At 41.1% G+C, this 26,723-nt stretch overlaps 2 protein-coding genes across 2 annotated transcripts in view; both read right to left on the bottom strand.

The window, feature by feature from the left end:
* Positions 1–26,723, bottom strand: part of LOC115149648 (tripartite motif-containing protein 16-like) — a 1,197,515-nt gene that overhangs the window by 264,480 nt on the left and 906,312 nt on the right. The gene's annotated exons all lie outside the window — the stretch shown is intronic.
* Positions 8,195–9,490, bottom strand: LOC115149655 (zinc finger protein 2 homolog; the record flags this gene model as incomplete). Its single annotated transcript, XM_029692600.1, has 2 exons — positions 8,195–8,532; positions 8,701–9,490. Coding segments are annotated over 2 exons (1,128 nt in total), but the record flags the coding sequence as incomplete, so codon positions are not given.

Raw genomic sequence — 26,723 nt, 5'->3', positions numbered from 1 at the left:
AAATGAGCTTTTATTGTTTAAAGAAATTATGTATTAATTATTACATCTTTCACAGACAAGGATTTGTTTAAAATCTATCACTTGATGGTTTCATTTCAGAGAAACAAAAATCATTTTTTTTGCAAAATGTTATACATCTCCCTCTCTCTCAAATGTGACCGACCGGCTCAATTTGGTAATTAACTAAATAACTACATATATAGTGATTTTGGTTTATGTCAGTTTAATTGTTTGTTATGGTATAAGTTGTTATTTTATGATTGTAAGTGATAAAATAAACTAGTAATTCTCAGTAATTACTACTTTAGTAAGGAATAACACATTTTTCAGCACTACTGCAGTTGCTAAATAATTCCAATAGATGGCAGCATAAGACCACAATGACATTTCAGAATATTAGTTTAGTTTTCTCCCTGGATACACCACCACTCCCCGAGCTTCCTGCAGAACCCCTGCAGTACCTCCGCAGACCCAGGATTGAGAACCCCTGATTTAGCAGATACTGTAAATCTCTCTGGATAAGAGTAAGTGCATTCACCTTAAGATAGCTATTTATTTAGGAAATAACCTTCATTTATTATTCATAAAATTGTTATCTCACCTCTTAGCTTTGGTGTCATGTCCCCCAGAGAGATGCATTTTGGAGGCAGGGCCCCCCTCCTCTCTCTCACCAGAGAGACTCATTTTAGAGATAGGGCCCCCCTCCTCTCTCTCCCCAGAGAGACGCATTTTAGAGGCAGGGCCCCCCTCCTCTCTCTCCCCAGAGAGACTCATTTTAGAGCACTGACCCCTGTAAACAGATATCCATCATGTTGGTTGTGGTCAACACAGTGACAACTAAACAGAGATCCAGCATGTTGGTTGTGGTCAACACAGTGACGTCCTAAACAGAGATCCAGCATGTTGGTTGTGGTCAACACAGTGACAACTAAACAGAGATCCAGCATGTTGGTTAACACAGTGACAACTAAACAGAGATCCAGCATGTTGGTTGTGGTTAACACAGTAACAACTAAACAGAGATCCAGCATGTTGGTTGTTATTAACACAGTGACAACTAATTATTGAAGGTCAATTGTTCCCCCTCCTCTCTCCCCAGAGAGACTCATTTTAGAGGTAGGGCCCCCCTCCTCTCTCTTCCCAGAGAGATGCATTTTAGAGGCAGGGCCCCACTCCTCTCTCTCCCCAGAGAGACGCATTTTAGAGGCAGGGCCCCCCTCCTCTCTCTCCTTAGAGAGACGCATTTTAGAGGCAGGGCCCCCCTCCTCTCTCTCCCCAGAGAGACTCATTTTAGAGGCAGGGCCCCCCTCCTCTCTCTCCCCAGAGAGACTCATTTTAGAGCACTGACCCCTGTAAACAGATATCCAGCATGTTGGTTGTGGTTAACACAGTGACAACTAAACAGATATCCATCATGTTGGTTGTGGTCAACACAGTGACAACTAAACAGAGATCCAGCATGTTGGTTGTGGTTAACACAGTGACAACTAAACAGAGATCCAGCATGTTGGTTGTGGTTAACACAGTGACAACTAAACAGAGATCCAGCATGTTGGTTGTGGTTAACACAGTGACAACTAAACAGAGATCCAGCATGTTGGTTGTGGTTAACACAGTGACAACTAAACAGAGATCCAGCATGTTGGTTGTGATTAACACAGTAACAACTAATTATTGATTGTAAATTGTTGTATTTTATTCATTATCTCTTAGAAATAAAACATTTCCTAACAGATACATCCCAACAGTCAGGTGATTTAATGCATCACATGAACATGTAGTCGTGACTGATATTTTTCACCTTTTCTTCATGTAGTGGAACTAATAATAATAATAATGATGATAATGTCTAACTTTCTCTTTTAATAATGTCTCTCATTCTAGTGTGTTGCTTTGTTTAACAGGTATGATATTGTTATGCTGTTACTGAATTCAGTTCATAATAACAATGTTAAGAAAAGTATGTTCAGTGGTTTCAAACCAAATTACACAGGAAGCAGGAGCTCATTGTAGTTTAGAAAACAACAAATGTTCTGATATTCTGAAAGATGATTTAGAACTATGATACATTAACATCTTTACAAATTGTAAAATAATCCCGATATATGAATCGTATAATACGATATATGAACAATATGTTTTTGAATTTGACTTGACTACGCCCAGTTAGCGCCATCTTGTATGATTGAACTGTCACATAACTGTCCCAGGTGAAATGGACTGTTAGATCTGAGTGTTTTACCGTCAGTCACTATACTAAAATAACACCATACATTTAATTTCTCTACACACTTTACAATAATCACTGGGAAGATTCTTACCTTGTAGCCTGAATTCACAACCAGAACATGTCAAGTCATTGAGATATTTTCCGTTGTGCTGAGAGAGCAGCTTCCTGATGACAAGTGGCTCTGTATCTATGTTCTAGGTACAGTTGATCTTTGGATGCAATAATATCTGGTCAAAGTCTAGTGACACAACACCATAGTATATCATAAACATAACAGCAGTTGGCCAGTAAAGGCCATGACATACTATAAAACAGGGTTTGTCAACTAGATTTGGCTTCGGGTGTCACGGTTGTCATAGAGAGGAATGGACCAAAGTGCAGCGTGATTATCGTTCCACATATTTTATTGAACTGTGAAACTATGCAATACATACACATAAACTAAAGAACAAAAAAACAACAAACCGTGATGCAGAGGTGAAACATACACAACTCAAAAACAATCTCCCACAAACCCAGGTGGGAAAAACACCTACTTAAGTATGATCTCCAATTAGAGACAATGATGACGAGCTTCCTCTAATTGGAGATCATCCCAAACAAAACCCAACATAGAAATACAAAACTAGAAAACAACATAGAAAAACTAAACTAGAAAACCCCCCTGTCACGCCCTGACCTACTCTACCATAGAAAATAATAGCTTTCTATGGTCAGGACGTGACATCGGGAGAATTTGTTTCTGAGTTAAATCGGCGGGCCAGAACATAATTAGCATATAATATTAGCACAATTAATACGCCTACACTACAAATTTAACAACATGTTTAACACATTTGATTAGTACATAGTACCTTCAGTGACAATAAAATAATTTAGATCTGATTAAGTTCATAAAATCACCAATATCTCTATTCAATTATAACTTTTTGTTTATTTCTCTGTGTGTTGATTGGTGGGGAAAAACAGGTCTACGTAGCCTACTGTAGTCTACACTACTTTATTAATATCAACATTCACTCAGAACAATTAGCTTGATAGCAAGAGAACATGTCGCTCTCAAAAAGTAGCAAAAGAAAGGTGGATAATGAAAATCAAAGTTTCAGGGAAGAACGGACAGAGAGATATCCATTCATCTGACCATCTTTCTCCAATGCCAAGCCAGAGTGTCTTGTTTGCAATGAAAATGTCATTGTTTGCAAAGAATTCAATCTCAGACGGCATTATGAATCTAAACATGGTACTTTCAAAGTGGCCCAGACAGAGGCCTGAAGCAGAAACACTGAAGCATTAACTACAACCTACAAACACGGCAGTAGAATCCTCCTTTGTGGCCTGACCCAACAACAGAAGGTCACAAGTGCTTTCCTAAAAGCATCCTGGGTTCTAACCAAACACAACATGCCCTTCACAGACGCAGAGCTATTTAAAAAGTGCATGGTGACAGTTTTGGAGGAATTGGCTACAGACCAGTCTATGGATAGCATAATTGCGTCTGTCAAACAGGTGCCCCTGTCTGTGACATCAGCCGGACGCCGTGTCTGTGCTCTGGCGGATGATGTGCATAGGATTGTTCTGGAGGGACTCAGTCAGGCTGAGCATTTTCCCCTGGCTATTGATGAGAGTACTGACAACACTGATGTAGCACAGTTGTGTGTATATGTCCGTTATTTTCATGGAAATGACTTTAAAGAAGAGCTACTGGCACTGATTCCCCTGGAAGGACACACCTCCGGGGACGTTCCCCTGGAAGGACACACCACCGGGGACGTTCCCCTGGAAGGACACACCACCGGGGACGTTCCCCTGGAAGGACACACCGCCGGGGACGTTCCCCTGGAAGGACACACCGCCGGGGACGTTCCCCTGGAAGGACACTCCACCGGGGACGTTCCCCTGGAAGGACACACCGCCGGGGACGTTCCCCTGGATGGACACACCGCCGGGGACGTTCCCCTGGAAGGACACACCGCCGGGGACGTTCCCCTGAAAGGACACACCACCGGGGACGTCCTATTCACAAAGCTGCAAGAATTGTTTACTCAGCATGGCTTGTCATTCGAAGAAGTCAACTCTGTGGTCTCCGACGGGGCTCCTGCTATGGTGGGCAGAGGTTTCTGATGGACTCCTGCTATGGTGGACAGAGGTTTCTGATGGACTCCTGCTACAGTGGACAGAGGTTTCTGATGGACTCCTGCTATGGTGGACAGAGGTTTCTGATGGACTCCTGCTACGGTGGACAGAGGTTTCTGATGGACTCCTGCTATGGTGGACAGAGGTTTCTGATGGACTCCTGCTATGGTGGACAGAGGTTTCTGATGGACTCCTTCTATGGTGGACAGAGGTTTCTGATGGACTCCTTCTATGGTGGACAGAGGTTTCTGATGGGACTCCTGCTATGGTGGACAGAGGTTTCTGATGGGACTCCTGCTATGGTGGACAGAGGTTTCTAATGGACTCCTGCTACGGTGGACAGAGGTTTCTGATGAACTCCTGCTATGGTGGACAGAGGTTTCTAATGGACTCCTGCTACGGTGGACAGAGGTTTCTGATGGACTCCTGCTATGGTAGACAGAGGTTTCTGATGGGGCTCCTGCTACGGTGGACAGAGGTATCTGATGGACTCCTGCTATGGTGGACAGAGGTTTCTGATGGACTCCTGCTATAGAGGACAGAGGTTTCTGATGGACTCCTGCTATGGTGGACAGAGGTTTCTGATGGACTCCTGCTATGGTGGACAGAGGTTTCTGATGGACTCCTGCTATGGTGGACAGAGGTTTCTGATGGACTCCTGCTATGGTGGACAGAGGTTTCTGATGGACTCCTGCTATGGTGGACAGAGGTTTCTGATGGACTCCTGCTATGGTGGACAGAGGTTTCTGATGGACTCCTGCTATGGTGGACAGACACAGGGGCCTGGTCAGCAGGTTGTTTTACATTGTCTCATCCATCAGAGTGTGTTGTGTACCAGACTAAACATGGTTTACATTGTCTCATCCATCAGAGTGTGTTGTGTACCAGACTAAACATGGTTTACATTGTCTCATCCATCAGAGTGTGTTGTGTACCAGACTAAACATCCACAGAACATGACATAAGCAGAGCTGTGGGAGACCACCTCAAGCCCCTGGTAGAGCCGGGGGTGGTGTTTACCACTCCACCACGCCTTCAGCAGGCTGGAAAAGTGGGATTGATCTGGTTGATCCATTTGTTTGTTTCCGTTTCCAGTAGTTGAATCCTTTGATGTAAACATTTCATTTTCAACAAATTAACTGGGTTGGTTGAAAAGTGATACTAAATGTACATATCATGCACTATTTTGAGATAGTGGAAGAAATACTGAATTTATACTAAGATGGACCAAGATACTTGTTGCTTTTGCACAGATTTGTTCATTGGTTTGACAAGAGTCTGTTGATTGTCAGTCATTGGGTTCATTTGTTTTACACTATGTTGAAATCAAATCAAGCTTTATTTATACAGCACATTTCAGACATGGATGCAACACAATGGGTTTACAGGAAAAACCAAATAAATGAAAATAAACAAATATATGATAAAAAACAGAAGACTAACAATTCAAAGACTAGTGATCATTCTAAGGAAATGCCATTGATTAAAATATTAACAATTGGATGCAACATCCAACCCAAAATATCAGCTTGTTTTACTATATTGTTTGTTGTTACATTCCCCATCAAGAAAAATCTAAAATGTTTCTCAAACAAAGAGTCACTGACAACAACCACAACTAAACAGGTGGGGTTTTAGGAGGGTCTCTGAAAGACACTATGGGGGTGTCCACTGAAAGTTGACTAGTAACAACAACTGGGACCTAAAAGACACCCACCATGAGACCCACTAAATCTGCCCAAGAAGAGACAAACAAAAGAAAAACCCACACCAAACTTAAAGACAGGAAGCAAACCAAAAAGGTGGAGCAACTAAAGGTGTTGACTCTCCACATGTATCAAGACAACTGGAGCACTGGGCCAGACACTCTTAAATAGAACCTGGACCAGCTGAGGTGAAACACCTTCCTACTAACGAGATGGACAAGCCAGCACAGGTGTAACACATACTGACTAACGAGCTAGACGTGCTAACGAGCTAGACGTGCTAACGAGCTAGACGTGCTAACAAGCTAGACGTGCTAGATGAGCTAGACGTGCTAACGAGCTAGACGTGCTAACGAGTATAACGAATATAAACATGGTGTCTACTTGCGATCTACTGGCTATCAACAATTAAAAACAAGAAAAACACATTTCTAAACAATAATATACAATCGTTTTATTTTCTCTCATTTTTCTTTCTATAGAATCCTAAAACTCACTAGCTTCTAGAACTCTCGTCTTCCTAAAACTCACTAGCTTCTAGAACTCTCGTCATCCTAAATCCCACTAGCTTCTAGAATTCTCATCCCCTTGGAACGAGCCCAAACAAAACTCATCTCCAATATGTAAAAACATGTAGTCAAAATAAATTGTGATCCATGGCAATGCACTGGCTAAACGCAAAACAGAAATCTTTTTGACTGCCCAGCCTTGAGACAATCAGCAACCATGTTGTCCTTACCACAAACATGTCTGATTTCAAGAGGAAACTCCTGCAATATCCGTAGTAACTTTCCACCTCACTGCAGAGCTTCTCTCTCTTTTCAGGGTTCACTAGATAGGCATGTTGTTGGATCGGGGCCCAGTCCCCAATGTCATGCTCTAGTACATTTAGGTTGGCACATGTGAGAATAAACCCTGATATTCATAAAAACACGGCAACAATGTGAATACAATTGTACCAAAAAAATTGTCAGTTGGTTGCATAAATAATTATCATTACCAAATGTTACATGAATTGTAAATATTAAATATTTGATTGCATAGTCTTATTTTCGATGACATTTTGCTTGGTGGGATATCCCCAATGTCAAAGCACAGTTTTAACATGTACAAATCAATAACCAATATGCAGAAACAGTTTGTGATAAATTGAAAACCTAAACATAACATGTGCTATGTACACAAAAATCAGCCAGTCAGGTTGTACATGCTGTTGAAACTAACACAACTAAAAAACACATGGAAATGGGAGATATATTTTACCTCACTGGTTAGAGGACAACCTGCAGAAGACAGTCAGCTACATTTTGGAGTGATGCATTTAAATGTAGGGGTCGCTAAACAAAGGAACACAACACTTATTCATCGATATCATGCTAAAATCATTTGTGTGACAGGAGGGAGATGAAGTTGCACGTCCTGTTAAAACGAACAGCTCAAAAAACACATGGAATCTGGGAATAATGTGTACATCCCTGGTTAGAGGACAATTTGTAGAAAGCAGCTAGATACATTTTGAAGTGGTGCGTTTTGATTCAAGTGGGTCACCAACATGGTAAGTGTAACACAGATCTTTTTTTGTTAGTCACTTTTTGTTAAATCTCATAAATAGTAACTCTTTCAATTCAGAGCCTGGATTTTCCCGCTGAGGCTAATATCCATATCATGTTGAAATCAATAGAACAGGGGACAAATGTTTATGGTTCTACATTGTGACATCATTAAAATACTCCAACTACAATGTTAAAACATTCTACATTGTGACATTATTTCATTGATATCATGAAACAACTCCATGTATTTTCTGATGTTTAATCAGAGATCTTTTATCAGAGTATCTCTTCCCACATTGATCACAGCTAGGAGGTTTCTCTCCTGTGTGGGTTCTCTGATGTGATACTAGGCTGGTTAGCCAAGCAAATCTTGTCCCACATTGACTACAGCTATATTGTTTCTCTCCAGTGTGTGTTCTCTGGTGTATAGTGAGATAGCTAGACGTAGAAAAACTCTTCCCACATTGAGTACAGCTATATGGTTTCTTTCCTGTATGAGTTCTCTGGTGTTTAGTGAGAACTCTAGATGTAGAAAAACTATTCCCACATTGGTTACAGCTATAAGATTTCTCTCCTGTGTGTGTTCTCTGGTGTAATTTTAGGCTGTCTGGCCGAGTAAAACTCTTCCCACATTGAGCACAGTTATAAGATTTCTCTCCTGTGTGTGTTCTCTGGTGTATAGTCAGCTGGCTAGATGTAGTAAAACTCTTCCCACATTGATCACAGTTATAAGGTTTCTCTCCTGTGTGTGTTCTCTGGTGTAGAGCCAGAGAGCCAGATGCAGCAAAACTCTTCCCACATTGATCACAGCTATAAGGTTTCTCTCCTGTGTGTGTTCTTTGGTGTACAGTCAGATTGCTAGATGCAGTAAAACTCTTCCCACATTCATCACAGCTATAAGGTTTCTCTCCTGTGTGTCTTCTCTGGTGTACAGTCAGAGAGCCAGATGCAGTAAAACTCTTCCCACATTGATCACAGCTATAAGATTTCTCTCCTGTGTGTGTTCTCTGGTGTAGAGCCAGAGAGCCAGATGCAGCAAAACTCTTCCCACATTGACCACAGCTATAAGGTTTCTCACCTGTGTGTATTCTCTGGTGTAGAGTCAGAGAGCCAGATGCAGCAAAACTCTTCCCACATTGACCACAGCTATAAGATTTCTCACCTGTGTGTATTCTCTGGTGTAGAGTCAGAGAGCCAGATGCAGCAAAACTCTTCCCACATTGACCACAGCTATAAGGTTTCTCTCCTGTGTGTCTTCTCTGGTGTAGAGTCAGAGAGCCAGATGTAGTAAAACTCATCCCACATTGACCACAGTTATAAGGTTTCTCTCCTGTGTGTGTTCTCTGGTGTAGAGCCAGAGAGCCAGAAGTAGTAAAACTCTTCCCACATTGATCACAGCTATAAGATTTCTCTCCTGTGTGTGTTCTTTGGTGTAATATCAGGCTGCCTGACTGAGTAAAACTCTTCCCACATTTATCACAGCTATAAGATTTCTCTCCTGTGTGTGTTCTTTGGTGTGATATCAGGCCGCCTGACTGAGTAAAACTCTTCCCACATTGACCACAGCTATAAGGTTTCTCTCCTGTGTGTATTCTCTGGTGTAGAGTCAGAGAGCCAGATGCAGCCAAACTCTTCCCACATTGACCACAGCTATAAGGTTTCTCTCCTGTGTGTATTCTCTGGTGTAGAGTCAGAGAGCCAGATGTAGTAAAACTCTTCCCACATTGATCACAGCTATAAGATTTCTCTCCAGTGTGTGTTCTCTGGTGTAGTGTCAGCTGTCCAGATCGACAAAAACGCTTCCCACATTGATCACAGCTATAAGATTTCTCTCCTGTCTTGATTCTCTGATGAATTTTAATGCCTGATGAGGTGAATCTCTTCCCACAGTCAGAGCAGCAGTGAGTTCTCTTCCCTGTGGGTCTCTGCAGGTGTTTCTTGAGGTGTTCTAATGTGGAGGGACTCTTCTCTGCCTCTTCAGCATCATGAGGTTGTTGAGGCTCCTCAGAGGATCCACGATAGTCCCGTATCTCTCCTGTGTGAACAACAAAGTCAGACAGATGATTAAAATCCCACAACAGCGGTAATCCACTGTAAAGGGTGATGCCAACAGCGTAGCCATGATGTTGTACAACAATTGACGTCTGTAATGAATGTTAAAATTATTTGACATTTGCCTTAAAATGAGCAAGAATAGTCATATTTTGTCTTGTTTTCACATTAGTAGTAACATCGATGATTGTAGGCTAGAAATAAGTTATTCATGTTGTTGAAACTCTAAGCAGTGTGCCAGATGACTTTTGGTCTCCAATATAGGCCCCTTTCTGTGTTTGCTAAAATTGTGGCACGAGGGCAATTTCATTGCAGAAACTCCTCCCTGCTAATGAGGAAACCACTAGTTATGGATGTAGTATATCTGGTAATGAGGAAACCACTAGTTATGGATGTAGTATATCTGGTAATGAGGAAACCACTAGTTATGGATGTAGTATATCTGGTAATGAGGAAACCACTAGTTATGGATGTAGTATATCTGCTAATGAGGAAACCACTAGTTATGGATGTAGCATATCTGGTAATGAGGAAACCACTAGTTATGGATGTAGTATATCTGGTAATGAGGAAACCACTAGTTATGGATGTAATATATCTGGTAATGAGGAAACCACTAGTTATGGATGTAGTATATCTGGTAATGAGGAAACCACTAGTTATGGATGTAGTATATCTGGTAATGAGAAAACCACTAGTTATGGATGTAGTATATCTGCTAATGAGGAAACTACTAGTTATGGATGTAGTATATCTGGTAATGAGGAAACCACTAGTTATGGATGTAGTATATCTGCTAATGAGGAAACCACTAGTTATGGATGTAGCATATCTGCTAATGAGGAAACCACTAGTTATGGATGTAGTATATCTGGTAATGAGGAAACCACTAGTTATGGATGTAATATATCTGGTAATGAGGAAACCACTAGTTATGGATGTAGTATATCTGGTAATGAGGAAACCACTAGTTATGGATGTAGTATATCTGGTAATGAGGAAACCACTAGTTATGGATGTAGTATATCTGGTAATGAGGAAACCACTAGTTATGGATGTAGTATATCTGGTAATGAGGAAACCACTAGTTATGGATGTAGTATATCTGGTAATGAGGAAACCACTAGTTATGGATGTAGTATATCTGCTAATGAGGAAACCACTAGTTATGGATGTAGTATATCTGGTAATGAGGAAACCGATAGTTATGGATGTAGTATATCTGCTTGGAGCAAAAATGGTGAGCAAAGATTTTAGATTTTCACAATGTATTCTGAAAGTGAATGGGGGAAAACTCAGGGGAGTAACCTCCATTTCCAGGTTGATGATGAGTTCATTTCACACTACTTTGGATTATAATTGTAAGACTCATTTGAATGTCCTGTTTATTATAATGTTTGCTACAGCATTAACCTCTCTAGGGTAGGGGGCAGTATTTTCACGGCCGGATAAAAAACGTACCCGATTTAAACTGGTTACTACTCTTTTCCAGAAACTAAAATATGCATATAATTATTTGATTTGGATGGAAAACACCCTAAAGTTTCTAAAACTGTTTGAATGGTGTCTGTGAGTATAACAGAACTCATATGGCAGGCAAAAACCTGAGAAGATTCCATACAGGAAGTGCCCTCTCTGACTATTTCTTGGCCTTCTATAGCCTCTTTATGGAAAATAGAGGATCTCTGCTGTAACGTGATAATTTCTTAGGCTCCCATAGGCTCTCTGAAGGCGCCAGAAAATGGAATGAGATCTCTGCTGTCTCTGGGCTAGGTACAGGAGCGCTGTTTGTGAGGTATCAGGCTGGTGGCTCAGAGACAGGAGATGCGCAGCCACGAGAGTACTCCATGTTTTTCTTCACCAGTTTGAACGAATACAATATCGAGAAGTGGCCATGTTTTTCTTTCAGCCTTTGAATGAAAACAACTTTGCCCGGTTGGAATATTATCGCTATTTTACGAAAAAAATAGCATAATAATTGATTTTAAACAGCGTTTGACATGCTTCGAAGTACGGTAATGGAATATTTAGAATTTTTTTTGTCACGACATGCGTCCTCGCGTCACCGTTCGGATAGGGACCTGAACGCACTGACAAAACAGAGGATATTTAAACATAACTATGGATTATTTTGAACCAAAACAACATTTGGTGTTGTAGTAGAAGTCCTGGGAGTGCATTCTGACGAAGAACAGCAAAGGTAATCCAATTTTTCTAATAGTAAATCTGAGTTTGGTGAGTACCAAACTTGGTGGGTGTCAAAATAGCTAGCCTGTAATGGCCGCGCTATCTACTCAGAATATTGCAAAATGTGCTTTTGCCGAAAAGCTATTTTAAAATCTGACACCACGATTGCATTAAGGAGTTCTGTATCTATAACTCTTAAAATAATTGTTATGTATTTTGTGAACGTTTATCGTGAGTAATTTAGTAAATTCACCGGAAGTTTTCGGTATGTTTGCTAGTTCTGAACGTCTCATGCTAATGAAAAAAACTAGTTTTTGATATAAATATGAACTTGATTGAACAAAACATGCATGTATTGTATAACAATATGTCCTAGGAGTGTCATCTGATGAAGATCATCAAAGGTTAGTGCTGCATTTAGCTGTGGTTTTGGTTTTTGTGACATTATATGCTAGCTTGAAAAATGGGTGTCTGATTATTTCTGGCTGGGTACTCCGCTGACATAATCTAATGTTCTGCTTTCGTTGTAAAGCCTTTTTGAAATCGGACAATGTGGTTGGATTAACGAGAGTCTTATCTTTAAAATGGTGTAAAATAGTCATATGTTTGAGAAATTGAAGTTATAGCATTTTTAAGGTTTTTGAATATCGTGAGGTCACCGCATGTGTGGGAGGTGGGACAAAAGAGCTCTCTGAGGCATGTTGAGTGGGACTAGGGGCTCCGCAGTAAAATAAAACAATGATAACTACCCTAAACAACAGTATACAAGGCATATTGACATTAGAGAGACATAAAGCAAGGCATAAAGCAATCACAGGTGTTGATTGGGAGAGCTAGCAAAGACAACAACGGGTAAGACAACAACAATTCATCAGCTAAGACAACAACAACAGGTAAAATGGCGATGCATGGGCAGAGAGGGTCAGTTAAATACATACAGGGCCTGAATTCTAGGCTGGGGCCGACAGATAAACAAAACAAACAAAATGGAGTAGTGATTAATGAACAGTCCAGCAGGCATCAGCTATGTAGCCAAGTGATCATAGGGTCCAGTGAACAGGAATATATGAAACAGGGAAGCCGTTAGGTAGTCGTTACTACGCTAGCCGGGAGATGCGCCTGGCTCGAGGCTAACTGGTGCTAACTTCGAGACAAGTGCGTCACCGACGTCCGGCAAAGGCCGGTTGAGGGCACATCGGACGGAATTACGTCGGCAGACCAGTCGTGATGGATCGACGGGGCTCCGTGTCGACAAAGGGTCCAGGCCAATTGGCAAAAGAGGTATTGTAGCTGGAGTAATTTTGTTTGCTAGCCGGGAGATGCACCTGGCTCGAGGCTAACTGGTGCTACCCAAACGTTTTGGGTAGCCTCCCACAAGCATCCCACAATAAGTTGGGTGAATTTTGGCCCATTCCTCCTGACAGAGTTGGTGTAACTGAGTCAGGTTTGTAGGTCTCCTTGCTCGTACACGCTTTTTCAGATCTGCCCACAAATGTTCTATAGGATTGAGGTCAGGGCTTTGTGATGGCCATTCCAATACATTGTTGTCCTTCAGCCATTTTGCCACAACTTTGGAAGTATGCTTGGGGTCATTGTCCATATGGAAGACTCACTTGCAACCAAGCTTTAACTTCCTGACGAATGTCTTGAGATATTGCTTCAATATATCGACATACTTTTCCTTCCTCATGATGCCATCTATTTTGTGAACTGCACTAGTCCCTATTGCAGCAAAGCACCCCCACAATATGATGCTGCCACCCCTGTGCTTCACAGTTGGGATGGTGTTCTTCGGCTTGCAAGCCTCCCCCTTTTCCCTCCAAACATAACGATGGTCATTATGGCCAAACAGTTCTATTTTTGTATAATCAGACCAGATGAAATTTTTTCAAAATGTACGATCTTTGTCCCCATGTGCAGTTGCAAACCGTTGTCTGGCTTTTTTTATGGCAGTTTTGGAGCAGTGGCTTCTTCCTTGGTGAGCGGCCTTTCAGATATAGGATATAGGACTCGTTTTACTTTGGATATAGATACTTTTGTACCTGTTTCCTCCAGCATCTTCACAAGGTCCTTTGCTGTTGTTCTGGGATTGATTTGCTCTTTTCGCACCAAAGTACGTTAATCTCTAGGAGACAGAACGCGTCTCTATCCTGAGCGGTATGACAGCTGCGTGGTCCCATGGTGTTTATACTTGCGTACTATTGTTTGTACAGATGAACATGGTACCTTCAGGCGTTTGGAAATTGCTCCCAAGGATGACCCAGACTGAGGTCTTGGCTGATTTATTTTGATATTCCCATGATGTCAAGCAAAGAGGCACCGAGTTTGAAGGTATGCCTTGAAACACATCCACAGGTACACCTCCAATTGACTCAAATGATGTCAATTAGCCTATCAGAAGCTTCTAAAGCCATGGCATAATTTTCTGGAGTTTTCCAAGCTGTTTAAAGGCACAGTCAACTTAGTGTATGTAAACTTCAAACCCACTGGAATTGTGATTCAGTGAATTATAAGTGAAATAATCTGTCTGTAAACAACTGTTGAAAAAATTACTTGTGTCATGCACAAAGTAGATGTCCTAACCGACTTGCCAAAATTACAGTTAGTTAACAAGAAATGTGTGGAGTGGTTGAAAAACGAGTTTTAATGACGCCAACATAAGTGATGAACTTCCAATTTGACAACAATTTGACCCCCACAGCAAATCTTAACTGCCAATTATAGAATATACTATAAAGCCTTGAAATCAGGTTAAAACTATAATTTTGACCTCATGGGTGGCCAGTCCTTGTATTTATAGTGTAGTCAATTCAGGCGGTAGCCCTGAGCTGGACTCAAACCTGGGTCCAGCAACTGTCAAGCCAACATCTTATAACTGTTACACCAAGATGTCTGAACTTCTTGACAAGGTCCCTAGGTTTTGGGTTACGGTTGATACAATAGCTTTCTCTATGAATGTGAGAGTGGTTACATTTCTCCAGCCCCGATCCCTCAGATGTTTACCAAACCAAGTCTCTGGACAGCCATTTTGTTTCTGTTTAAAACCTAGGTTACCCCTTTAAATAAGCCACACAATCAACCAATCAATCTGCAGATCAAACAATAACAAAGTTGTAATTCCATCACTGTTTTGGTAATAAGATGATTTTGGGGTTGGAGAAATGTAACTAATTTCAAATTCATAGACGGACCTATGGATGCAAGGACTGACCATCCATGATATCAACATTATAGTTTTAACCATGTTGAGGCTATACAGTGTTGATTTACATTGTTTCTAAACATTGGAGTAAAAAAAGCTTATTTGGGGTTCTGATGGGGTACAACAGTTGAACTAAGCTCACGAAGCATGTGTTATATTCTTCAAGAACCAATGGCTATAAATTAATAATTTAAAAGTCCAAATATGGATGTAGCTATTGCAGATTTCCGCGTTAACACCAAACATCAGTTCAACAACTGCAGAGTTTGTGCCTCTGTATTTAAGACAGTACTTACTAGTGTTAATCAGGGAACGGTTTCTCAAACCCATCTTATTGCTAAGTTCACCGTTAGAACCATTGGACGCCTTAAGATGCGTTTGGGAAACCGGGACCAGATATCCAGTTTCCTCCTCTTCTTCCACCTCCTTTTTGGATGTGACAGTCATCTCCCCCTCCTCCTCTTTCACTCCAAAAACAGCAGCCTCCTCTTCTTTTACTGTAACATCCTCCTCCTCTTTCACTCTGAACGCGTCTTCCTCTTCTTTCACTGAAACGTCTTTCTCTTCTTCTTTCACGGTAACAGCCTCACCCTCTACTTGTTTTTGTATTGTAACATCCTTCTCTTCCTCCTCCTCTTTCACTAGAGCTTCTTTCTCCGTCCAGCAGACCTCCTCTTCTTTAGCAGGAGGAGAGTAGCTTAGTGAACTCATGGTCGGAGATGTTAGCTAGCTAGCATTAGCGACTAGCCTAGTTCTAAGCTAACTTAGCAAACCAGCTAGCTGACAAACAACGTAAATATATAATTAAATGGGCCAACAAGTACATACAACAGAAGTGTGTTTAATACACAGCGACTAATATACACCAAACCAGTGTAAAGAGCGTGAATGTTGTAGCTATGTTTGCTAGAAAGCTACCGAGGTGTCTGACTAGCTGTTGTTGTTGAAGGAGCGTCCCGTCCACTAGATTATACGTCACACTGGCAGCATCGCCTGAACCTAAAAGACGCACATCGCCATCTGCTGACTGGAGGGCAACGCAGTTGAGGAACCAAACGTTTATTTTTCATTTATTTCATAAAAGGTTAATATTATATTAAGTCGTTCAAAGAGAAGCATGTGTTGATTGATTCGTTTTTAATGAGTGAGAATTTAAAACAATCTTTACACCCACTACATATTTTCATTGAACCATACTTCTGACATGGATCATTTTGACCCCAGAGGCATGTCTTTTATCATAGCCAAAATGTATTTTATTCAATTCTTCCAATTTTTCATGACTTTGTCAATCAACTGGTTGTTAATACATCTAAATCATGGTTTAGTGTTTCTGTATCAATATGGACTTTTAACAAATTCAAATCCTTTGGAGTCATTTTGACTCCAGCCAAAAGCATCTTTGATAAATAGGACGTTTAATTCAAATCAAAATCACATTTTATTGGTCACATACATGTGTTTAGCAGATGTTATTGTGGGTGTAGTGAAATGCTTGTGTTTCTAGCTCCGACAGTGCAGTAATATCTAATAAGTAATATCTAACAATTTCACGACATATACCCAAAACACACAAATCTAAGTATTTGAATCTAGGTTTCTCTGTAGACATGATCCATCCCACCAGAGGGTGGAGGGGCTCCTGTATCAGTGGTTTTGACCAGATAAACACCTGCAGACACACAGTATAGTGCCTCCCATGTACTCTCCTAAGATTGGACTCTTCTATACCACGTATCACATGACTGTGTACAAAACTGCAAGGGGTATACAGTGCATTCATTAAGTATTCAGACCCCTTCACTTTTTAAACATTTAGTTACATTACAGCCTTATTCTAAAGTTGAATAATTTTATAATTGAATAATCAATACCCCATAATGACATCACAATAACCCATAATGACAAAACAAAATCATTTTTTAAAAACATTTTTACAAATGTATTTACTTAAGTATTCAGACCCTTTGCTATGAGACTCGAAATTGAGCTCAGATGCATCCTGATTCAATTGATCTTCCTTGAAATGTTTCTACAACTTGATTGGAGTCCACTTGTGGTAAATTCAATTGATTGGACATGATTAGGAAAGGCTCACACCTGTCTATATAAGGTCCCACAGTTGACAGTGCATGTCAGAACAAAAACCGAGCCATGAGGTCAAAGGAATTGTCCATATTGCTCTGAGACAGGATTGTGTCGAGGCACAGATCTGTGGAAGGGTACCAAAAAATGTCTTCAGCATTGAAGGTCCCCAAGAACACAGTGGCCTCCATCATTCTTAAATGGAAGAAGTTTGGAACCACCAAGACTCTTCCTAGAGCCGGCCGCCCGGCCAAACTGAGAAATCGTGGGAGAAGGGTCTTGGTCAGGGAGGTGAACAAGAACCTTATGGTCACTCTGACATAGCTCCAGAGTTCCTCTGTGGAGATGGGAGAACCTTCCAGAAGGACAATCATCTCTGCAGCACTCCAGCAATCAGGCCTTAATGTAGTAATGATTCAATTGTCAAAATTTATTTCAATGGACAATTAAGTGAACTGTTCACTACTGTAAGTTGCTCTGGATAAGAGCGTCTGCTAAATGACTAAAATGTAAAATGTCTTACTCGTACCTCAGCCAGCATTGTGAATGGTTAGGAAATAATATGTCATGTTTTACTCGTACCCCAGCCAGCATTGTGAATGGTTAGGAAATAATAGGTCATGTTTTACTTGTACCTCAGCCAGCATTGTGAATGGTTGGGAAATAATATGTCATGTTTTACTCGTACCTCAGCCAGCATTGTGAATGGTTAGGGAATAATATGTTGTGTTTTACTCGTACCTCAGCCAGCATTGTGAATGGTTAGGAAATAATATGTTCCTGTGGCTCAGTTTGTAGAGCATGGTGTGTGCAATTCCAGCATGGTGTGTGCAACGCCAGGGTTATGGGTTTGATTCCCACGGGGGGCCAGTACAAAAAAAATGCATGAAATGTATGTATTCACTACTGTAAGTCGCTCTGGATAAGAGCGTCTGCTAAATGACTAAAATGTAAAATGTCTTACTCGTACCTCAGCCAGCATTGTGAATGGTTAAGAAATAATATTTCATGTTTTACTCGTACCTCAGCCGGCATTGTGAACGGTTAGGAAATAATATGTCATGTTTTACTCGTACCTCAGCCAGCATTGTGAATGGTTAGGAAATAATATGTCATGTTTTACTCGTACCTCAGCCAGCATTGTGAATGGTGTCTGAGGCGGTGACATACTAGACCATGGCAGTAAATCTAATACTTAGGTGTTTTTAGTCATGCATGAAAGGTCTGGGGTGGTTCTGTGGTTATAAGTTACTGACCTTGGAATACATTTCTGGCCATGCTGGCAGGGTCTGAATCAAACCCAATGTCCACCTGGTACACTGGCAGGGTCTGAATCAAATCCAATGTCCACCTGGTACACTGCCAGGGTCTGAATCAAACCCAATGTAGACCTGGTACACTGGCAGAATCTGAATCAAACCCAATGTCCACCTGGTACACTGACAGGGTCTGAATCAACCCAATGTCCACCTGGTACACTGACAGGGTCTGAATCAACCCAATGTTAAGGGGAGGGAAGATTGGTCAAGAGGGTGATGATTATTGTTGTTCTACTCCCTGATTGTTATGCAACAACACTGTTTACAAAAGCTTTGTTAAATCAGCACAACAGTTTTCAGCTGTGCTAACATAATTGCAAAAGGGTTTTCTAATAATCAATTAGCCTTTTAAAATGATAAACTTGGATTAGGTAACACAACGTGCCATTGGAACACAGGAGTGATGGTTGCTTATAATGGGCCTCTGTATGCCTATGTAGATATTCCATTAAACAATCAGCTGTTTCCAGCTACAATAGTCATTTACAACATTAACAATGTCTACACTGTGTTTCAGATCAATTTGATGTTATTTTAATGGACCAAAAAAGTGTTTTTCTTTCAAAAACAAGAACATTTCTAAGTGACTCCAACCTTTTGAACGGTAGTGTTAATCATTTTAGAATAAGGCTGTAATTTAACAAAATGTGGAAAAAGTGAAGGGGTCTGAATACTTTCCGAATGCACTGTATTGTTACACCATGTAGCAGCAGTATAGACCTAGTCTGTTCATACATGATGTATTGTTACAACATGTAGCATCAGTATAGACCTAGTCTGTTCATTATATACATCTACATGATGTATTGTTACACCATGTAGGAGCAGTATAGACCTAGTCTGTTCATTATATACATCTACATGATGTATTGTTACACCATGTAGCAGCAGTATAGACCTAGTCTGTTCATTATATACATCTACATGATGTATTGTTTACACCATGTAGGAGCAGTATAGACCTAGTCTGTTCATTATATACATCTACATGATGTATTGTTACACCATGTAGGAGCAGTATAGACCTAGTCTGTTCATTATATACATCTACATGATGTATTGTTACACCATGTAGGAGCAGTATAGACCTAGTCTGTTCATTATGTACATCTACATGATGTATTGTTAAACCATGTAGGATCAGTATAGACCTAGTCTGTTCATTATATACATCTACATGATGTATTGTTACACCATGTAGGATCAGTATAGACCTAGTCTGTTCATTATATACATCTACATGATGTATTGTTACACCATGTAAGAGCAGTATAGACCTAGTCTGTTCATTATATACATCTACATGATGTATTGTTAAACCATGTAGCAGCAGTATAGACCTAGTCTGTTCATTATATACATCTACATGATGTATTGTTACACCATGTAGGAGCAGTATAGACCTACAGTAGCTGGCTACTTATTTATATGTTGTTTGACTGAATGAAACTGCCTTAAATGTGCTGTAGTAAACATGTTTTATTCGCACTAATCAACCAACACATTCCTGTCTTTGTATGTCTCAATATAATAGTATTATTTAATTAAATCCATGTAAAATAATCTTTGTCTGAAAATAAAATGTGATCCTCAACTGCGTTTCCCTCCAGTCAGCAGACGGCGATGTGCGTCTTTCAGGCGATGCTGCAGCGTGACGTATAATCTAGTGGACGGTTCTTCATAAACAGCTCGTCAACCACCTCGGTAGCTTGCTAGCCAACATAGCCCAAACATTCAAGCTATTTATACGCTTTCGGTCTATATTACCTATTGTGTTTTAGACACACTTCTGTCGTATCTACTTGTTAACCTATTTAATTTAATATTACGTTATTTTTTATTAGTCAGCTATAGTAGCTGGCTGGTTAAGTTAGCATTAGCCTAGTCGCTAATGATAGCTAGCTAGCTAACATCCCCGAACATGAGCTCCCTAAACTACTCCCCTCCTGTTAAAGAAGAGGAGGTCTGCTGGACGGAGAAAGAAGCTCTGGGGCTGAACATTGTCGTGAAAGAGGAGAAGGAAGAAGAGGATGTTACAGTAAAACAACAAGTAGAGGGTGAGACTGTTACAGTGAAAGATGAAGAGAAAGACGTTTCAGTTAAACAAGAGGAAGAAGAGGATGATGCTGTTTTTGGAGTGAAGAAGGAAGGAGAGATTACTGTCACATTAAAAGATGAAGAGGAGGAGACAGGAGATCTGAGTAACACCAGTAAGTACCGCCTTCAATTAGTTTTTAACTTTGGATATTCGGAGTTGGCTCGTCAATACCTCTTCAACGGAGGGTCCTGGGATGATGACTGATATGTCTAGAATCAGACGACGTAGAGAACAAGCTACCCCTTGTTTTCTCCGTTCCGTTTCCAAAAAGTGACTTAACATATATATTTGAGGAGGGTCTATCTGCTGACCGCAGACTGGGGGGCCACGGCATGTAGTGATTTTAATGTAGTGATGTTTTACTACACACCGTGACCCCCAATAGAGCCATGTGAGAGTTGGGTTGGCTACACCAAACATTATGGATATACTGACAAGATGTCTCTCCGCCCTAACAAGGGGAGTCGTTGTCCACAAAGCTGCACTGTGGGTTGTCTATCTCCCCCCTATCCTGTCTTTGGATTGGTGGATACATTTTATTATTGTAATCTATTATTTATATTCTATGAGGGTTGTTGACGTCAACCTCCTGTATTCAATGGAGAGAGATGCTAAGCTACTAGCATGAATATTAGAACACACCGTTCTATACAGTCCACCTGGTAGAGGTTCATATCTGACAGAGATGAACACACCGTTCTATACAGTCCACCTGGTAGAGGTTCATATCTGACAGAGATGAACACACCGTTCTATACAGTCCACCTGGTAGAGGTTCATATCTGACAGAGATGAACACACCGTTCTATACAGTCCACCTGGTAGAGGTTCATATCTGACAGAGATGAACACACCGTTCTATACAGTCCACCTGGTAGAGGATCATATCTGACAGAGATGAACACACCGTTCTATACAGTCCACCTGGTAGAGGTTCATATCTGACAGAGATGAACACACCGTTCTATACAGTCCACCTGGCAGAGGTTCATATCTGACAGAGATGAACACACCGTTCTATACAGTCCACCTGGTAGAGGTTCATATCTGACAGAGATGAACACACCGTTCTATACAGTCCACCTGGTAGAGGTTCATATCTGACAGAGATGAAAATTCTGAAAGAGGGGGAATCTAAAGCTGCAACAACTAGTATCTGGACAACGAAATAAAGTTGATATGAAAACCAATAGAACAGGAGAGAAATGACATAGTGGTGGGTCTAATAGAACAGGAGAGAAATGACATAGTGGTGGGTCTAATAGAACAGGAGAGAAATGACATAGTGGTGGGTCTAATAGAACAGGAGAGAAATGACATAGTGGTGGGTCTAATAGAACAGGAGAGAAATGACATAGTGGTGGGTCCTATAGAACAGGAGAGAAATGACATAGTGGTGGGTCTAATAGAACAGGAGAGAAATGACATAGTGGTGGGTCCAAAAGAACAGGAGAGAAATGACATAGTGGTGGGTTTAATAGAACAGGAGAGAAATGACATAGTGGTGGGTCTAATAGAACAGGAGAGAAATGACATAGTGGTGGGTCTAATAGAACAGGAGAGACATGACATAGTGGTGTCTCTAATAGAACAGGAGAGAAATGACATAGTGGTGGGTCCTATAGAACAGGAGAGAAATGACATAGTGGTGGGTCTAATAGAACAGGAGAGAAATGACATAGTGGTGGGTCCAATAGAACAGGAGAGAAATGACATAGTGGTGGGTCTAATAGAACAGGAGAGAAATGACATAGTGGTGGGTCTAATAGAACAGGAGAGAAATGACATAGTGGTGGGTCTAATAGAACAGGAGAGAAATGACATAGTGGTGGGTCTAATAGAACAGGAGAGAAATGACATAGTGGTGTCTCTAATAGAACAGGAGAGAAATGACATAGTGGTGGGTCTAATAGAACAGGAGAGAAATGACATAGTGGTGGGTCTAATAGAACAGGAGAGAAATGACATAGTGGTGGGTCTAATAGAACAGGAGAGAAATGACATAGTGGTGGGTCTAATAGAACAGGAGAGAAATGACATAGTGGTGGGTCTAATAGAACAGGAGAGAAATGACATAGTGGTGGGTCTAATAGAACAGGAGAGAAATGACATAGTGGTGGGTCTAATAGAACAGGAGAGAAATGACATAGTGGTGAGTCCTATAGAACAGGAGAGAAATGACATAGTGGTGGGTCTAATAGAACAGGAGAGAAGTGACATAGTGGTGGGTCTAATAGAACAGGAGAGAAATGACATAGTGGTGGGTCTAATAGAACAGGAGAGAAATGACATAGTGGTGGGTCCTATAGAACAGGAGAGAAATGACATAGTGGTGGGTCTAATAGAACAGGAGAGAAATGACATAGTGGTGGGTCTAATAGAACAGGAGAGAAATGACATAGTGGTGGGTCTAATAGAACAGGAGAGAAATGACATAGTGGTGGGTCTAATAGAACAGGAGAGAAATGACATAGTGGTGGGTCTAATAGAACAGGAGAGAAATGACATAGTGGTGGGTCCAATAGAACAGGAGAGAAATGACATAGTGGTGGGTCTAATAGAACAGGAGAGAAATGACATAGTGGTGGGTCCAATAGAACAGGAGAGAAATGACATAGTGGTGGGTCTAATAGAACAGGAGAGAAATGACATAGTGGTGGGTCTAATAGAACAGGAGAGAAATGACATAGTGGTGGGTCTAATAGAACAGGAGAGACATGACATAGTGGTGGGTCTAATAGAACAGGAGAGAAATGACATAGTGGTGGGTCTAATAGAACAGGAGAGAAATGACAGTGGTGGGTCCTATAGAACAGGAGAGAAATGACATAGTGGTGGGTCTAATAGAACAGGAGAGAAATGACATAGTGGTGGGTCTAATAGAACAGGAGAGAAATGACATAGTGGTGGGTCTAATAGAACAGGAGAGAAATGACATAGTGGTGGGTTTAATAGAACAGGAGAGAAATGACATAGTGGTGGGTCTAATAGAACAGGAGAGAAATGACATAGTGGTGGGTCTAATAGAACATGAGAGAAATGACATAGTGGTGGGTCTAATAGAACAGGAGAGAAATGACATAGTGGTGGGTCTAATAGAACAGGAGAGAAATGACATAGTGGTGGGTCCTATAGAACAGGAGAGAAATGACATAGTGGTGGGTCTAATAGAACAGGAGAGAAATGACATAGTGGTGGGTCCTATAGAACAGGAGAGAAATGACATAGTGGTGGGTCTAATAGAACAGGAGAGAAATGACATAGTGGTGGGTCTAATAGAACAGGAGAGAAATGACATAGTGGTGGGTCTAATAGAACAGGAGAGAAATGACATAGTGGTGGGTCTAATAGAACAGGAGAGAAATGACATAGTGGTGGGTCCTATAGAACAGGAGAGAAATGACATAGTGGTGGGTCTAATAGAACAGGAGAGAAATGACATAGTGGTGGGTCTAATAGAACAGGAGAGAAATGACATAGTGGTGGGTCTAATAGAACAGGAGAGAAATGACATAGTGGTGGGTCTAATAGAACAGGAGAGAAATGACATAGTGGTGGGTCTAATAGAACAGGAGAGAAGTGACATAGTGGTGGGTCTAATAGAACAGGAGAGAAATGACATAGTGGTGGGTCCTATAGAACAGGAGAGAAATGACATAGTGGTGGGTCTAATAGAACAGGAGAGAAATGACATAGTGGTGGGTCTAATAGAACAGGAGAGAAATGACATAGTGGTGGGTCCTATAGAACAGGAGAGAAATGACATAGTGGTGGGTCTAATAGAACAGGAGAGAAATGACATAGTGGTGGGTCCTATAGAACAGGAGAGAAATGACATAGTGGTGGGTCTAATAGAACAGGAGAGAAATGACATAGTGGTGGGTCCTATAGAACAGGAGAGAAATGACATAGTGGTGGGTCTAATAGAACAGGAGAGAAATGACATAGTGGTGGGTCCTATAGAACAGGAGAAGAAATGACATAGTGGTGGGTCTAATAGAACAGGAGAGAAATGACATAGTGGTGGGTCCTAATAGAACAGGAGAGAAATGACATAGTGGTGGGTCTAATAGAAACAGGAGAGAAATGACATAGTGGTGGGTCTAATAGAACAGGAGAGAATGACATAGTGGTGGGTCTAATAGAACAGGAGAGAATGACATAGTGGTGGGTTCTAATAGAACAGGAGAGAATGACATAGTGGTGGGTCCTACTAGAACAGGAGAGAAATGACATAGTGGTGGGTCTAATAGAACAGGAGAGAAATGACATAGTGGTGGGTCTAATAGAACAGGAGAGAAATGACATAGTGGTGGGTCTAATAGAACAGGAGAGAAATGACATAGTGGTGGGTCTAATAGAACAGGAGAGAAATGACATAGTGGTGGGTCTAATAGAACAGGAGAGAAATGACATAGTGGTGGGTCTAATAGAACAGGAGAGAAATGACATAGTGGTGGGTCCTAATAGAACAGGAGAGAAGTGACATAGTGGTGGGTCCTAATAGAACAGGAGAGAAATGACATAGTGGTGGGTCTAATAGAACAGGAGAGAAATGACATAGTGGTGGGTCTAATAGAACAGGAGAGAAATGACATAGTGGTGGGTCTAATAGAACAGGAGAGAAAATGACATAGTGGTGGGTCTAATAAAAACAGGAGAGAAATGACATAGTGGTGGGTCTAATAGAACAGGAGAGAAATGACATAGTGGTGGGTCTAATAGAACAGGAGAGAAATGACATAGTGGTGGGTCTAATAGAACAGGAGAGAAATGAACATAGTGGTGGGTCTAATAGAACAGGAGAGAAATGACATAGTGGTGGGTCTAATAGAACAGGAGAGAAATGACATAGTGGTGGGTCTAATAGAACAGGAGAGAAATGACATAGTGGTGGGTCTAATAGAACAGGAGAGAAATGACATAGTGGTGGGTCTAATAGAACAGGAGAGAAATGACATAGTGGTGGGTCTATAGAACAGGAGAGACATGACATAGTGGTGGGTCCTATAGAACAGGAGGAGAATGACATAGTGGTGGGTCTAATAGAACAGGAGAGAAATTACATAGTGGTGGGTCTAATAGAACAGGAGAGAAATGACATAGTGGTGGGTCTAATAGAACAGGAGAGAAATGACATAGTGGTGGGTCTAATAGAACAGGAGAGAAATGACATAGTGGTGGGTCTAATAGAACAGGAGAGAAATGACATAGTGGTGGGTCTAATAGAACAGGAGAGAAATGACGACATAGTGGTGGGTCCAATAGAACAGGAGAGAAATGACATAGTGGTGGGTCCTATAGAACAGGAGAGAAATGACATAGTGGTGGGTCCTATAGAACAGGAGAGAAATGACATAGTGGTGGGTCTAATAGAACAGGAGAGACATGACATAGTGGTGGGTCTAATAGAACAGGAGAGAAATGACAGTGGTGGGTCTAATAGAACAGGAGAGAAATTACATAGTGGTGGGTCTAATAGAACAGGAGAGAAATGACATAGTGGTGGGTCTAATAGAACAGGAGAGAAATGACATAGTGGTGGGTCCAATAGAACAGGAGAGAAATGACATAGTGGTGGGTCTAATAGAACAGGAGAGAAATGACATAGTGGTGGGTCCTATAGAACAGGAGAGAAATGACATAGTGGTGGGTCTAATAGAACAGGAGAGACATGACATAGTGGTGGGTCTAATAGAACAGGAGAGAAATTACATAGTGGTGGGTCTAATAGAACAGGAGAGAAATGACATAGTGGTGGGTCCAATAGAACAGGAGAGAAATGACATAGTGGTGGGTCTAATAGAACAGGATAGAAATGACATAGTGGTGGGTCTAATTGAACAGGAGAGAAATGACATAGTGGTGGGTCCTATAGAACAGGAGAGAAATGACATAGTGGTGGGTCTAATAGAACAGGAGAGAAATGACATAGTGGTGGGTCTAATAGAACAGGAGAGAAATGACATAGTGGTGGGTCTAATAGAACAGGAGAGAAATGACATAGTGGTGGGTCTAATAGAACAGGAGAGAAATGACATAGTGGTGGGTCTAATAGAACAGGAGAGAAATGACATAGTGGTGGGTCTAATAGAACAGGAGAGAAATGACATAGTGGTGGGTCTAATAGAACAGGAGAGAAATGACATAGTGGTTGG

This window comes from Salmo trutta, chromosome 15 (assembly GCF_901001165.1).
Source record: "Salmo trutta chromosome 15, fSalTru1.1, whole genome shotgun sequence".
NCBI classification, from domain to species: domain Eukaryota; kingdom Metazoa; phylum Chordata; class Actinopteri; order Salmoniformes; family Salmonidae; genus Salmo; species Salmo trutta.
The sequence above is the reverse complement of the archived record's forward strand: the minus strand, read 5'-3'. Positions and strand labels throughout refer to the sequence as shown.